Below are 17,548 nucleotides of genomic sequence, written 5' to 3'. Positions count from 1 at the left end.
TGTTTCTGCAACTGTTTTGACATGTGCAACTTATCCAGAAAAGGTGAATAAAGCGAATGGAATTGCTTTGAACGCTCTAGCGCCGTTAGTTTGTCAGAACAGGAGGTGGTCCATATTAGGAGCCGGTCCATGTTAGGAGCCTTTCCCCTAGTAGAGAAATTAAGTCTAAAATCCTCTCAGTTCTTACCTGACATTAAATAATCGCAACAGCTCACTAAAACGTCAGCTCTGCACAATGTGTACACGTATATCAAGAATGATACATAATTTAAAAAAACCAACAGTTTTAACTTTTTCAATTCCCAAACGACTGATGACAATGTTCCATCTTTATGTTGAGAAAGGGGGATTCCACAATTTCACGTGATACAAGTATTTCGTAAAAATCCCATTGCTTTGTTGTTGACTTCACTTAGCAGAAGGACTGATGATAAGAGACGGTCAGCTGCACGCGTCCCAGATGGAGGTGGCTGTGTTCAGTAACTCTACACAACAATGGCACGTGGCGCTCGCCTGTGGTACATTCACCTACCATGACACCCCGTCCTTCACCCTAGAGTGGACCGTGAGTTTTATTTTCACAGCCGACATATCTTAACGGCATTATCTTAACGGATTTATCCCAACGGATTTATCTTAATGGATTTATCTTTATGGATTTATCTTTATGGATTTATCTTGTAACTGCCGCTGATGAGGATTGAGTTCTTCAGATGTTGTACTTTGATTCGGAGTGTGTCTGGCTTGTAGTGTGTATATTATTTTGCTCTCTGTTAATGTTTGGAAAGGCAATCTTATAACTGCCGTTGATCAGCAGTGATATACACTCTTTGTCAACAACAAGTGGTGTTTGTTTGTTTGTAATTTGTTTGTTTGTTTGTTTGTGTAATATTGGCAAACATGAAAGGTTATTTCATATAAACACTAAATCACAGACAACACGAAACATTCACCAGTACTAATGATGAAACAAAAATAGAACAACTCGCGTAAGGCGAAAATACAACATTTAGTCAAGTAGCTGTCGAACTCACAGAATGAAACTGAACGCAATGCAATTTTTCAGCAAGACCGTAAACTCGAAGCATCGTCAGTCCACCGCTCATGGCGAAGGCAGTGAAATTGACAAGAAGAGCGGGGTGGTAGTTGCGCTGAGAAGGATAGCACGCTTTTCTGTACCTCTCTTCGTTTTAACTTTCTGAGCGTGTTTTTAATCCAAACATATCATATCTATATGTTTTTGGAATTAGGAACCGACAAAGAATAAGATGAAAGTGTTTTAAATTGATTTCGATAAAAAATTGATAATAATTGTTATATTTTTAATTTTCAGAGCTTGTTTTTAATCCAAATATAACATATTTATATGTTTTTGGAAATTAGAAAATGATGGAAAATAAGATGAACGTAAATTTGGATCGTAATATAAATTTTTTTTTTGTTTTAACAATTTTCAGATTTTTAATGACCAAAGTCATCAATTAATTTTTAAGCCACCAAGCTAAAATGCCATACCGAAGTCCGGGCTTCGTCGAAGAATACTTGACCAAAATTTCAACCAATTTGGTTGAAAAATGAGAGCGTGACAGTGCCGCCTCAACTTTCACGAAAAGCCGGATATGACGTCATCAAAGACATTTATAAAAAATAAAAAAAAATAAGTTCGGGGATATCAATCCCAGGAACTCTCATGTAAAATTTCATAAAGATCGGTCCAGTAGTTTGGTCTGAATCGCTCTACACACACGCACGCACACACACACACACACACACACACACACACACACACACACACACACACACACACACACACACACACACACATACACATACACCACGACCCTCGTTTCGATTCCCCCTCTATGTTAAAACATTTAGTCAAAAATTGACTAAATGTAAAAACGTCTGGGGATATCATACCCAGGAACTCTCATGTCAAATTTCATAAAGATCAGTCCAGTAGTTTAGTCTGAATCGCTCTACACACACACACACACAGACACACACACACACACACACACACACACACACACAAAGCATAGACTCAGTGCAAGAGTGGGAGACGCTAGATCTAGATCTGTCTGAGAGATCGACACTGCCCTTTCGACAGCGCTTCCTCGCGCAGACACTGTAAACACGCTGTGCAGATCAACCTGTAGGAAATCTCATTTGGTATCTTCTTTATCTATTTTTTCTGGAGCCGCTACGAAACCGAACAATGTGAAATCGTCTTCCCCGAATCGGCGAATGCAGCTCGGTTAGAACTGAGAAGTGAATCTATACCACAATGCTTCACGCGATCTGACCCAACCTTGACCCCTGACCTGGTCTACATACCACACACAACACAAACCAGTCACCTGTTTTTACCCTCCCCCCCCCCCAAAAAAAACAACAAAACTCACCACCACCCGTTTTCTTTGGATACACACTTTATCTACATGTATACGTGCCGACGAAATGTTGATCATTGCTTCAATACTTTGAAGCTGTTGCTTGGATAATAACCCGGTAAAATTAGTATTTCGGTGTTCAGCCAGTCTTTCTTACAAACAGACACACACCCACACACGCGCATGCATGCACGCACACACACAGGCTCACACACACAGGCTCACACACACAGTGACTCACACAGATCTCATACATACAGAACTCATACACACATAGACAGACGGACACACACACCTTTACAAACAAACACACATACACACACAAACATACACACAATCTCATGCACACACACACACACACATACACATACACACACTCTCTCTCTCTCAGTCTCTCTTTCTTACACGCACGCACGCGCACACACACACACACACGCACACACACACACACACACACGCACACGAGTACACATACACAAACTGTCAAACAGTAACAATAACACATGTGCACAAAATGAACACACACACACACACACACACACACACCGCGCGAGAGAGAAAGACTACAGGGAGGCATGACGTCATGATGCATTAATTGACGTCAAACACTTTTGACCGTGACGTAATCTTCTTATGGGAGTCTTGGATAACCACACACACATAGACTCGGAAATGTTAAAGTTTCTATCACACACACACACACACACACACACACACACACACACACACACGCACAGACAGACAAAGTTTAGCATCGCATAGGCTACACTTACGTGAGCCAAAAACGCTGGCGCTGGACCCGAGTACTCTTCAGACTGGCTCGCTCCCCCAGTATGAAAGTTTTTGTCTCGTGCACGTGGATTTAAAAAAAAATTGTTTTATTTATTTTACACAATTAAAAAAATTATTAGAGTAAAATAAAACATTAAAACGTTCATTATAAACAAAAGTAAACAAGAATTAAAAAAAAAAATAAAAAAAATTGACCGCCCATGCCGGGAATCGAACCCGGATCACTTGGATTAAAAAAAAAAAAAAAAAATATTTATTTATTTTACACAATTAAACAAATTATTAGAGTAAAATAAAACATTAAAACGTTCAAAATAAACAATAGTAAACAAGAATTAAAAAAAAAATAAAAAAAAATAGACCGCCCATGCCGGGAATCGAACCCGGATCACTTGGATTTAAAAAAATAAATAAATAAAAATAATATTTATTTATTTTACACAATTACAAAAATTATTAGAGTAAAATAAAACATTAAAACGTTCATAATAAACAATAGTAAACAAGAATTAAAAAAAAAAAATAAAATAGACCGCCCATGCCGGGAATCGAACCCGGATCACTTGGATTTTAAAAAAAAATAAAAAAATAAAAAAATTATTTGTTTATTTTACACAATTAAAAAAATTATTAGAGTAAAATAAAACATTAAAACGTTCATAATAAACAATTGATAGTAAACAAGAATTTAAAAAAAAAAAAAATAGACCGCCCATGCCGGGAATCGAACCCGGATCACTTTGGCCATAGGCGGACGTGCTACGACAACTTTACTAGAGTTGTGCGCCTTGAATCACTGTGTGTCCTGTCGCTCTCTCTCGTGCTCTCTGTCGTGCTCATTTCAGTCTCACCGAGACCACACACTGCATTGTAGTTTCTTTGCCGAGACCAAATCCCCACCCGCTGTCTGGCTTGCAAATCATGCTTTTTTCGTCACTGTGTAACGTGTTCGGCGGTGCTATGAGCCGAACGACAGTTCTGACCCACCGCGAATTGCGCCCTCCGTTAAGAGTAGTTTTTGTGGATTATTTGGCATTTAGGTCCCAGGTAACATTATGAAGTTTTAATACGATCAATCGGACCTATTATCAAGTTAGTGTATCGACTTTTGAACGAACTGCGCCCAGTAGTTTCCCAGCAATAAGCTGTTAAGTCGAGACAGACAGATACACACACAGACAGACAGACACACAATTAAAGTCTGTTGGACCCTAGTACTGCGTACTCGGGGATAAAGCGTGGTGTCAGTCTGCCAGCACACACCCTCCCGTAACAACGATGCTCACTAAATAACGGCCTTAGCCAGTTACCACCCCAAGAGATTTTCCTTGCTTAGCATGACGAGATAACTACAAATTGGAGAATCCGTACAATGCGCATGTGCATAACCTTGTAGCATTGTGATTTACACGTGCAACTAAACCTGACCTGATATTAAAATAGAAACAAATCTTGTATTATATCAGGCATATAAATTCCAACAACAGAATGTACTAACATTATTCTCTCTGTCTTCAGACGCCCTCCGGTCAGTCCGTGTCCAGCTCCCAGTACAAGGAGGGACAGTTCCTGCTGCTGCTGGACAACCCTGTGTCGGGAGGGTCCTACATCTGTCACGTTCCTCACAGCTCCGCGTCTGTAGCCTGTCTTCATGGCAACAGTACTGACGTCAGCTCCACTGTCGTCGTTGATGACGTCAAGACTCGTCTGACGTTACTGGAGGCGGTGAACCAGCAACTGAAAGGATCAGTGATGGAGCTGGAGGCGGAGAAACAGCAACTGAAAGAATCAGTGATGGAGCTGAAAGCAGAGAACGGACAATTGAAGGGACATCTGGATGAAGCCAATGTCATGATTAGTAACGTCTCCAAGCATCTCTTGAAGCAAGATAACCAGACCATCGCGCGTATTGACAGCGTGTCAAGTCTACTCAGTCAACACCTGAACGGTACGTTTAGTGTTACTCGGAACACCTTCACTCTGCCTTCATCATTGCCTTTTCTACTGTGTGGTGTGTGTGTGTGTGTGTGTGTGTGTGTGTGTGTGTGTGTGTGTGTGTGTGTGTGTGTGTATGTGTGTGTATGTGTGTGTATGTGTGTGTGTGTATGTGCGTGCGTGCGTGCCTGTATGCGAGCGTGCGTGCGTACGTGCTGGCGTACGTGCGTGAGTGTGTGTGCATGCGTACGTGTGTGCTTGTGTGTGTGTGTGTTCGCGTCGCTCGCTCTCTCTCTCTCTCTCTCTCTCTCTCTCTCTCTCTCTCTCTCTCTCTCTCTCTCTCTCTCTCTCTCTCTCTCTCTCTCTCTCCCTTTCTCTCTCTATCTATCTAAACGACCTACCTCTATTTGTAAAATACCTGTGTGAACTATTTGCAGATGATACAATTCATTCTAGTCACCAAGATCTTATTAAACTAGCAAATATCCTCCAAGAAAACATTGATCGATTAATTGAATGGTCAGAACTAAACCATATTTCACTGAATCCAAATAAAACTAAATGCATGCTACTTACCACGAGGCAAAAAAGACAAAATCTAACATCTGGATTTCCGACATTGCTAATACGAAATCAAGATGCTACCGAAGTTGATAGCCATAAAGTCTTGGGAATAACCATTGACAATAACCTGCCTTGGTCAAAACAGGTAGATACACTTTGTAAAAACACATCCCAACAAATATTTCAGTTATCAAAAATCAAACACTTTCTAGACCTTCGCACAAGAAAACTTTTTCAGGCACATATTCAGTCAGCTATTGACTATGCTTCCACAGTGTGGAGCTCTGCAAGTGCACTTGGGCAGTTTACATAGACGAGCTGTTAAATTAATTATTTTAAAAAAATACATCTCTTTCCATGACTGATTATAAACGATTGCAAATTCTTCCTATCAAAGATAGATTTGCATATGTAAAGCCGAGCGGTAGTAGCTTCGCGGAAATAACTGTCTGTGTCTAAGATGTTACCGTGCATGCGGTTTTAAAAGACATTTGTCAGGACGGCATTCAAACCACACGCACCAGACGAACAGACGAACAAAATGCAAAATCAACAAGAGTATAATAGGATTTCAAATTGTATTCAGTCCAAAACAACAATCATAAACATACGTGGGTTCTTCCATGGAAAATATATCTATAAAGAATCTAGGTTGGCTTTAAAGGTGGTCGTCTACATTTTTGCTTTTTTTTTTTTTAAATCTTATGGTTAGATTTTGCTAAAAAGTTATGTCAGATGATGAATGAACTATGGGGAAAAAGTTATAGAAAAAAATATATGTAACAAAAGATTTTATTTTTGGGTAGCGTGACTCACGCTTCCAATATTTTGTTTTCTGTTTGCTGAGAACATGTGCTTTGCCTAAAAATACTGACCAATCAAATTCATGTCACTATGCTTATAGCCACGCCCAAAAAAGTGCAACAATAGTTTGACACTGGAGCGCTGTCCACGCTTTTTTTTAAACGAAATGCACGGGATTTGAGAGGAGTTTTGCGCGTGGCATTTTCCAAATAAGGATATCCTACTATGAGTACTACGCCGGAATACTACAATGAATTTTCAAACGGCTACACTGGCTTCGTCTTTCCTGATCGAAAGGGGGTGTAATGTTGATATTTGTAGATAATAGACTCTGCATTTTAATGGTCAAATGGCGATTTCGGTATAAAAATGTAGACAAGGACCTTTAAATACAGTCTCTTCTTCTATAAAATCTAAATTCTTAAACTGCTGAAAAATTGGGCATGACCCATAGGTGCCCTGGCAACCTAACTTACTCTCCAAAAACAAAACCTAAGTCCTAATCTGCAGGAAAAATCGGGCAGGGGTTCGGGGCCTGGACAAAATCGAGCGACGCCGCTCAATCACTGCTTGTTGGTAACCTTAGAGTAGCGCGGACTACTCTAATTAGCCTTGTGGAAACCGAGTGGGATTGTAGCTGCGTATCGAAAGCCACACGCAACTCTGGAGAGGCATCAAACATAGGCCTAGGCTCGAGCACCTTGTACCCAGTTTAATGTATCCCCAGGGAGAGGTCACCAGATCATTGCCTCTGGGACAGAACTGACCCTTATGTACATCCCCTCACACACAGGGATCAGAGGCAATGATATGGCTGACAGAGCAGCAAAAGAGGCTGTCACAGATCAAGCAGCATTTCATGACCTAAAATTAACAAAGACGGAAGCAAAACACAAAATGGCCAAAGTTGCCTGGTGTCACTGGGAAACAGAATTAAAAACAGACGGCAATGCCCATGGTTGGCTTATTCTGCCCCGACAAACAAAACAAAACAGGCCTACACTCCCCAACCCCCTCCTTAAAATACTTCGCAGAATTCGCACGGATGGATGCGCTTACAAGTTCTTTCCCCGTCTCTGTGAATGTGGACAGTTGCTATCTTTTTTACACCTCTTAGACCGCGGCCAATCACTCCAACAAGATTTCCGCAACCTACACACCCTTGTCAACGAACACAAACTGAAACCCCATGAGTTTTTAGATAAACATTGCACGCTTCAATGGAAGCCAGCATACACCCTGTGTCTCTCAATATATAAGGCTGAAATAGGACATCTGTTCTGAAAACCTCATCCCCTTTCCTCCTTCCCACCCCTCAATCCTCTCTCCCACCGACCCCTTACCCCCCCCCCTCCCCTCCCACGCCCAACAACTAAAGCGTCTAAAACACAAAGCATAGCTCTACTCAATTGATCAAACAAGGCTTAAGCACATACTGCCCTCCTACCTGAACTTAAGTTCCCCATTCTCATATATTTTTTTAGCAAGTTGCTTCAATATTTTCCTTTGGCTAAAAATTAATTGAGATTTTTTTTTTTTAATTTTTATAACTTATTCAGCCACACATATAAACATATCCTACATACATAAAAAGCAAATAAGCCTACAAAACCGCTCCAGTCCAACCACATTCCGCGTACACAATCATTACTTCCATCCCCATTTCGAAATATCGCAACAACAGACCTCCAGATATATAACACGATCATATGTGTTCTCTGTTTGCATGTTTGTCCAGTGTCTTGTCCCCACATAAAGCATATTAACTCTACCTGTCCCAAGATAGGCCAAATGGTTCTAAGAGGACGTTAAAACTAATTATCATCATCATCAACCAGGGAGAGGCACCAAGCAGTTGGCATAGGTTCTCGCACCTTTTGCCCAACTCAGTGTATCTCTCCAAGTGGTAGTTTTGATGACCCTGACTCTGAAACAGGGGAGACGCATGCTTCAGGCACTTATTAGGCATCCTACTCTCTCACACGTCTCCCGACCTGAATGAATCTAGGGGGTCCTTAACGTCCTCACGGGAAATTTTCCTTTTAGGGACATGCGTTGACGATACGCTAAAAAAAATAAAAAATAAATAAAAATTAAAAAAATTAAATAAAAAGGAGGGAAAGAAGAGGGCAAGACCAAGCAAGCCCGACCGTGATAGGACCCTGGCCCCGCTCTCCATGAATAAGGGAGGGGGGCGGGGCAATAAGAAATATACGTTAAGATCCTTGTAAGAGGAATATTAATAATTTTTCTTTTATATGCGTTGACTTCCTTGGGGAAGCGCCATTAAAAACATGAATTTTAATTCAATTTTAGTTTCGTTAAAACAGATAAAACTCAGGACCACCTGTTAAAAGGATTACCTGTTATCGTTTCACCGCTCACAGTTCTCTTTAACAGATCCTTGTCTGAGGGTGTTTTTCCAGTTGTCTGGAAAACTCCTCACATTACGCCCATTTTTAAGAAAGGCGATAGGAGTGCTTGTTTCAACTACCGTCCAATCTCTTTGCTGAGTTGTATTGGGAAGGTGCTTGAAAAATGTATACAAATCCGTGTGTTTGGTTACTTGAAAAGTTATGATTTGATTACACACTGCCAATCTGGTTTTATTGCTGGTGATTCGACTGTTTATCAACTATTGAGTATATATGATGATTTTTGTGTTGCACTTGATAAAAACATTATGTCACAGGCAATATTTTTTGATGTATCCAAAGCTTTTGATAAAGTCTGGCATCGCGGTCTGCTCCACAAGCTTGAGGCGATAGGTATAAGAGGTCCCTTGCTTGTTTGGTTTGAACATTACTTGAGCGATCGCAGGCAAGCAGTAGTACTGAAAGGAACCAAATCAAGTTATGCTACCCCTTCTGCTGGTGTCCCTCAGGGTTCTGTCTTAGGACCTCTTTTATTTCTCATTTATATTAACGATATTGGTGTTGGTCTTGAATCAGTGTTGAAACTCTTTGCATACGATACGAGTATGTATTTAAGTTTAGATAACGATGATGTACGAGCAGAGATTTTGAATTCTGATTTGGATAAAATTCGCACATGGGCTTCTAAATGGAAAGTCACTTTTAATTGTCAAATGACAGAATTGTTGGACATTTGTAGGCAACAAAATGTTTTACTTCCACCATTGTATTTCGAAGATGCACACTTAGTTGATGTTGACAATCACAAGCACCTTGGCGTCATTCTACAAGGTAATTGTAAATGGGATTCCCACATAAACAGTCTAATTGCTAAATGTAGAAAGTCAATTGCGTGTTTTGGTTTATTCAAGCATCGTTTAAACAGAAAATCACTTGAAGTTATATATAAATCCTTTATGTTACCATTGTTTGATTATGCGGACGTTATCTGGGATAACTGTACACAGTGTTTGGCAGACGAGTTGGAGACATTGCATCTCGATGCAATCCGAATCATTGTAGGTGCAGTACGTGGCACAAGCCACCAAAAACTGTATAACGAATCGGGTTTTGTGCCCCTGAAAGAAAGGCGACGTCGTCATAAACTTTTGCTGTATTATAAAATTGTAAATCGTTTAACCCCAGAATATGTATATTCCAAACTGCCGGTCCTGGTTTCCGATGTAAATCCTTACCACAGACGACGCCCTCTTGAACGTAAGTTTCCATTGTGCAGAAGTGAGTGATATACATTTTCATTTTTTCCTTCAACGACAGCTTTGTGGAATAATCTTCCAGAAAATAAACGCAGTCAGTTGGTGAATCTAAAAGGTATTTGACCGATGGAGATGTTGTTGTTCCACAGTATTATTATGTAGGCAACCGCCAGGGACAGGCACTTCACAGCAGGTTGAGATTAAACATGAGCGATTTGCAACAAGACTTAGTTAACCGACACCTCTCTGATAATTTAGAATGTACGTGTGGAGCATGCCCGGAAGATTCTGAACATTTCTTGTTACACTGTCCAAAATTTAAAGAACATAGAACCATTTTATTCAATTGTCTGCCAACACACGTTCTAGACTGCAAAACACTCTTGTTTGGAAATACTGATTTAACTATATCTTTGAACACGAAAATATTCTCTGTTGTACAAGACTATGTTATGTTAACTAATCGCTTCGGCTGATATTATATCAACTGTGCAATTGATGTAGCCAGGTATTCTCTCTCTCCCTCTCTCTCTCTCTCTCTCTCTCTCTCTCTCTCTCTCTCTCTCTCTCTCTCTCTCTCTCTCTCTCTCTCTCTCTCTCTCTTATCGCCTGCCTCAGCGCCCTGTTCGACAGCACCACCGACAACCCGCTGCTCAGACAACCATCCACACTAACAGCGCTTCTGGCCCCGCCCCCATCTGCACCAACTGAGCTCTCATCCGACGACACCCGTCGCTCGTCGTTCATGCTGGCACTTCCGGCTCCCAAATCTACGTCAACTAAACCTCCTTCGGATTCCATGAGTCGTCGCTCTGAGCGCCTGCGTTCCAGAGCCACTGAGCAGGAAGTGCCGGTCAGCCCTGACACGCCTCCCCTGCCTGTCCAGATTTACGGCTCTGCGCCTATCAGCACAGATCGGGAGTTAGATAGCACGGTGCAACCCAGTCCTATCTCTCCCACCCCATCTTCCCCACCTGCCTCAACCACCCCATCATCTTTCACGCCCCCTACTGTCACTCTATCCTTCCCCCCCATATCCACCACCATCATCCTTACCCCAGCCACCCACGTCGCTACTACTTCCACACACACCCCTCCCAACATCACTACTACTTCCACACTCGCTCCCACCGCTAGTGCCCCTGCCTCCTCATCTGCTGGCTCCCTCTCCCCCCTGCCAGTCAGTGACGTCACTGACCCTCCTGCCCGTGACTCGGAGTGTAGCGGTGACGACGAGGAGTGGTCTGACCTCGAGTCCGGTCATGCCTACGCCCCTTCTCCCGCTCGTCGCAAACATCGCCGCGCTGTCAGAGCCGCGCCACGTTCCAGTCCGCTGACGCTGTCCCAGGCCAAGCAGGGCCTAAAGACCCTACACCGCAGCGTCGGCAGTCTGCAAGCTCACCAAGCACAGTCTAACAACACTATCGTTGGCCTGCTGGAGGACGCGAAAGCCCAAGTGACCAATTCTTTAAAACTTCACTTCAAGACAAAATGCACCAAGCTCGAGGAAACTGTCCGGTCCCTAACCAGTAGGGTCGAGGCAGTCGAAAGTGACAACAAAAGCCTGAAGTAAAAAAACAAAGACTTACAGTCGCAGATCTCTGATCTGCATAAGAAACTCAACAAGTCAACTGCTGGTGCTGCTAAACAAGGGAACACAGTGGCCAGTCAGACCGCCCATCCCCCACTCTTGAACTCACCCCCACCGCCCCCAGCCCAACCTCTCTCACCCCATGCGCACTCTAGTCACTCTCTCTCATCACCCGCAAATCGTTCCCCTCAAAGCCCAACAGATAACCCAGGTGAAGCCAGCTCCACCCGTGACCCCCGTACTGAGCTGTCTGACGCGCGGGTTCAGACCGGAAAAACCCATGTCCTGCTAGGAGACTCAGTGTACCGCTTCATTCGGCCTGACCTAGTGTTCCCATACAACCAGGGCCAGAAGATCAGCGTGTCGGGCATCACGGTCGACGATCTGCTGCACTGGCTGCGCTACATCCCAGTCAACAAAGAAGTGCAGCAGATCGTAGTCCACGTAGGCGTGAACACCTGCCTCCCCGACGTTGTCACCGGCAGCAGGTGGTTGGAACTAAAAAAGTGGCTTAGAAAAGTTTTTCCCAACGCCCGCCTAGCCTTTTCCTCCATTCTCCCCCCTCTCCGCAAGAGTGATTCCCTGTGCAAAACAGTGGTCGAATCCAACATGCATCTTGCGGAGATGTGTGAGAGTGAGGGCGTTGTTCTCATCGACAACACCTGCACCTTCCGCACTGCCAAGGACCTGCCTAAAAAGGCGTTGTACCACGACAATCTTCACCCCAGTACTCCCCATGGTCTGGCAAAGTTGACCATGAACATCCAGGCTGCTATTCCTTCTCCTCACACCACCGACCGTAATGACAGGTCTGGCCAGCCCTCCGGTCTCCATAACAACAACTCCCCAGTCCGACCTTCCTATGCTCAAGCAGTACACGATAGCCGTCCCAAGCGTGGTAACCCTCTACTCCCCACCCCAACAAGTGTCCCGCTGGGCAGTACAGACTCGCCTGGCCGATCAGCCGGTCCTCCCAGAGACCGCTCGGCCTGGTCCTCTCACCCCAACCAGGTCAACCCTCCCAACCCACGTGACCATCTCCTCCCCGGCAACCACTCTGCCTGGTCTTCTCGCCCCACTCAGGTCAACCCTCCCTACCTACGTGACCAGCTCCTCCCCGGTAACCACTCTACCTGGTCCTCTCGCCCCAATCAGGTCAACCGCCTCCAGCCATCGCCACAGCGGGGCTCTTCCAATCCACGTGACCGTCTCCAGTCCGCCCGCAATCAGCCTGATTGGCCGATCTCTGCTGGTTACCCCATTGCCCAGTCTCCACCCAGAAGAGATTATTACCCCACTCCTCCCCATCCGTCATTCAATGGTCCCGCTCTCCTTCCCATGCTGATGTCCTTACTGAGGGCACAAGCGTTATGTTAATTGTGGGTGTGTGTGCGTGTATGTGTGTGCGTGTGTGTGTGTTTATGTGTGTCTATGTATGAGTGTTTACGAAATAGCAGTTCATCATGAATGTGTGTCTGTTCGTACGTACCTTGGCCGTGCGTAATTCCTAGTGACTAAATTGTCTTCCTTCGTGAAAATCGCAAGTTTAATTTCTGGAGTGAACTTATTTTAAGGATAATGCTCGTCTGCCTCATGTGCTTACCGGTATCTATTTTGAACTCCACAATGGACTATATTACATGGTAATTCAGTTCTCCTCGTGAACACTGATGGTAACCATTGTGTTTTATTTTGACTTGATCGGACCCACTGACTTTGAGTGACCATTGTGTTTTAATTGACTTGGTCGGACCCGTGTGACCGTGTGACCATAGCGATCAAAGTGCCTTTATTAGTTACACTTGCACGCTGAATGTTTTATTATGTTTTTACCGACAGCCATTGCTAGTGATTTTAATTAGCTGCTGCCGTATTTCTTGAGTTGTTCTTGCTTATTTGCTTTAATTCTTTGTTTGAAGTTTTCGTGTATTCCTTCTTCTTGTGTTTGATAATGCTGCATGTTGGTCATTTAAATGTTTACCATCTAGATGCCAAAGTACAAGACATATGCAATTTTCTACACAGCGCAACCCCCGTGTACCACTTATACGGCATCACCGAATCACGCTTACACGACAGCATCCCCGATACCCGCATCCGTATCCCTGAGTATGACGTCATACGTCGTGATTCCCGTCGTACGGGTGAAAATGGCATCGCTGCTTACATTCACTCTTCCATTGTTCAATACACGCGTAGAAGACCTGACTTAGAACACAAAGACATTGAATGCATGTGGCTAGAGTTTAAACTAAAGGAAACAGCCCCTTCTACTCTTGTTTGTTTTCTTTACAGAAACCCTTCTGCCATTGGTGACTGGTACGATGACCTTATCGAGATGATAGATACAGTGTATAAATGTAAACCTCACGCAGACATCCTGTTACTCGGGGAATTTAATATTGACTTATTAAAACCTCAGCCTCGATGGGATGGGATTGTATCATCACTAGGTTTCAAGCAGCTTATAACTTTACCTACTAGAGTCACAGAAACTTCATCTACTTTGCTTGATCACATCTACTCAAACAACCACTCCTCAGTACTAAATGCTTCACTCGCAGATCTTAGCATTAGTGATCATTCTCCAATATTCTGTACTAAAACCACTAAAATGCCAAAATCAAATCATAAAGGTCACACAGTCATATCTTTTCGATCCTTTAAAAATTTTGATCGTGATTCCTTCCTGTCCGATCTCAACGTAGCACGATTTGACCAAGTTTTCAACCACACGGTCCCTGATCAAGCATTAGAATGTTGGTATGACACCCTACTACCTATAATAAACAAGCACGCACCTATAAAGAAAATGAGAGTAAAACATCCTAAACTTCCACCCTGGATGTCCAATAAAATAACTGAAGCCATGGATCAGCGTGACCTGTTAAAAAAAGCTAAACAGTTCCAAGATTATAAAACAGCTAGAAATAGGTTAAAAACATGGTTCGTGACTCAAAGAAAGCTTACTTTAATAAACTCGTTGAGAATAACCGGGATATCTCGCAGATCTGGCGTGCACTAAATTCACTCATCAGAGGTTCCACCTCTAACTCCACCCAGATCCCCCGTCACTTAACGCCAGACATCTTTAACTCTCACTTTTCGTCTGTAGCTACCTCTCTTAGCAACCCTGACAATGCCTCTCCCAACAACTCTGACAATCTATCCCTCTACTGCAAACAAAAGACGGCGAATAAAGCACCCTTTCAAATCCCACCCATTGCAGTGCACGAATTAGGACGACTGATTTCACAACTTCAGAACAAAAAATCTTCAGGACCTGATGAAATCAGCAACCACTTATTAAAACTCTCCCTTCCTTACACAGTTGACTCTCTCACATATATCTTTAATCTCTGCATACAGCGCAACACCTTTCCGCAAGCACTAAAGAAAGCTAAAGTTATTCCTCTCCCCAAATCCAAAAACACTTCTGATATTAGCAACTACCGCCCTATTTCCTTACTCTCAGTACTATCAAAGCTTCTTGAAAGACATATTCACATTAATCTCACAAAATACATGGACCGTTTGGCCCTTTTCCACCCCTTGCAGTCTGGTTTCCGCAGTAACCACTCATGTTCTACTGCGCTCTCGCTTTTGACAGACAAATGTCTGTCAGCCATAAATTCCTCCCAGCTCTCTGGGGTCGTATACTTAGATTTTTCTAAGGCCTTTGACCTCGTTGATCATAAAATTCTCCTCAACAAATTATCACTATATCTCAATGGATCTGACTCTCTGTCTTTCTTTCAGTCTTTCCTTGAAAACCGATCGCAACAAGTCTATGTACATGGTGCGTACTCAAGAGAGGAGTCCGTGTTATATGGAGTACCCCAGGGCTCTGTCTTAGGTCCTATTCTTTTCTGTATTTACGTTAATGACCTTCCACTTCACTTCTCTGACAACTCAGTAGAATGCCACATGCTCGCTGATGACACAACACTACGGACACAAAATAGACGTCTTGAAAATATTCAACAATCTCTTCAGCACACCCTTAGAGACATCTCACAATGGTGCTCTGAAAACAACATGGTCCTAAACCCTCTGAAATCTAAATCAATGGTAATTACAACGCGCCAGAAGCATCAGTTGTCCCCCCTCTCACTAGATCTCACCATCAACGGAAACTCAATAGAAAATGTTAGCGAACACAAACTGCTAGGCGTGATTATCGATGATAAGCTTAGGTGGCATTCCCACATTGAACATCTGTGTAAACGCGTTTCAAGAAATTTATTCCTACTTTCAAAACTTCAGTCAGTCATAACTTTAGACGCCCGAAAAATGTTCTACAACGCCCACATCAAACCTCACATTGATTATGCCTCTGTCATCTGGGATGGCTGTAGTGATGCATTATTCAAAACTATAAATTCTCGTCATCGTAGGTCAGCTAAACTCATTCTGCCTGACCCATCACTAACTACTGACGCAAAACTGACAGCCCTCAATATACCTCAACTTAAACAACAGCTTTTATTTAATAAATCAGTTTTCATGCACAAGATCCTACATGACCAAGCACCCGAATATCTAACTCACTTGTTTCAATCAACACCTTCTCGGTATTCCACTTTCAAGCATAATCTGGCCTGCCCGAAGCCACGCATTGACATATTTAAAACTAGTCTTTCATACTCGGGAGCTTATGTCTGGAACTCCCTACCTACATGCTTAAAATCGACCAGTAACCTTAAAACATTCAAAACACATCTGCAAAAATACATTCAAACATCACTTTAATGTAATGTGCCTGGTTGCTCAAACGTATGTGTGCCTTTTATCCTTCTGAAAATGTGCATGTATGTGTCTTGCGTCAACTTGGTGTGATAAGAATACATTCTCGTGTATTACTCCTTCTAGTATCTAAGATAGTATTACTGCATTTTATATTGGCATGGTGATTCCTTCATAATCTAAGATGGTATATATTAGGTCATGAACGGGTTTTTTTATTTTTATTTTTTTTATTTTTTTAACTTTGCTACCTGATCCTTTATTTGGTTAGTGTGTCGTGTTATGTTGGCTTGCCTTATAAGTTAGTTGATCTTCTGTGTGTGTGTGCGTGTGCGTGTATATATATGTGTGTGTGTGTGTTCTGATAATGTATGGTTGTATATCTGTATATCACATGTCGATAAAAAATGATCTTATTCTTATATTACTATTATTGCGTGTGTCTGCGTTTCATCATAAAAAGTTTGTTCCTATGTATTCCCATTTCGATTATAACCATTTTGCTTAGATCAGGACTAGCTGTAAGAAAGGTCCTACGGACCTAATGCTATCTTTCCTGTAATAAAGTTCAATGTTTCAATGTTTCAATGTTTCTCTCTCTCTCTCTCTCTCTCTCTCTCTCTCTCTCTCTCTCTCTCTCTCTCTCTCTCTCTCTCTCTCTCTCTTTCTCTCTCTATCTCTCTCTCTCTCTCTCTCTCTCTCTCTCTCTCTCTCTCTCTCTCTTTACCCTATTTGTATAAAATATAATTAAAGATTATTAAGATATTGTGTTTTGAAGCTATCACTTGTTCGCCATGTTTTGCTATCTGAATGTGTATTGATTATAATTTCAAGAACGTGTCCATAAGCAATCTGCTTGTTAATGTTCTTAATGTTATTACTGTTTGAAACGTGAATGAGAATTTGAATAAACACGCTTAAACCAAAAGGTTTAAAAGTGACAACATTGTGAGAAAAATATAAAGGACATGCGCAAACACGTGATACTGATCTTCTATAGGGTAGTAACATTTGGACACATCATTTTATTTACGCACGCATGAGTTGCTATACGGCATTTGTTTATTATAAATAGGATAAAATGGTAAGATT

General features: G+C 42.4%; 1 protein-coding gene across 1 annotated transcript in view; it reads left to right on the top strand.

The window, feature by feature from the left end:
- Positions 1 to 420: 420 nt before the first annotated feature.
- The window catches only part of LOC138957176 (uncharacterized), a 32,055-nt gene continuing 14,927 nt past the window's right edge, over positions 421 to 17,548 (top strand). Inside the window, exons 1-2 of the mRNA XM_070328334.1 lie at positions 421 to 565; positions 4,704 to 5,133. Of these exons, the coding sequence (XP_070184435.1) occupies positions 428 to 565; positions 4,704 to 5,133 (568 nt within the window). The 5' untranslated portion in view covers positions 421 to 427. The remainder of the gene's footprint in view (positions 566 to 4,703; positions 5,134 to 17,548) is intronic.

This window comes from Littorina saxatilis, unplaced genomic scaffold, assembly GCF_037325665.1.
Source record: "Littorina saxatilis isolate snail1 unplaced genomic scaffold, US_GU_Lsax_2.0 scaffold_1276, whole genome shotgun sequence".
Classification (NCBI taxonomy): Eukaryota; Metazoa; Mollusca; class Gastropoda; order Littorinimorpha; family Littorinidae; genus Littorina; species Littorina saxatilis.
Note: the sequence above shows the minus strand (reverse complement) of the source record. Positions and strands in the feature narration are given on the sequence as shown.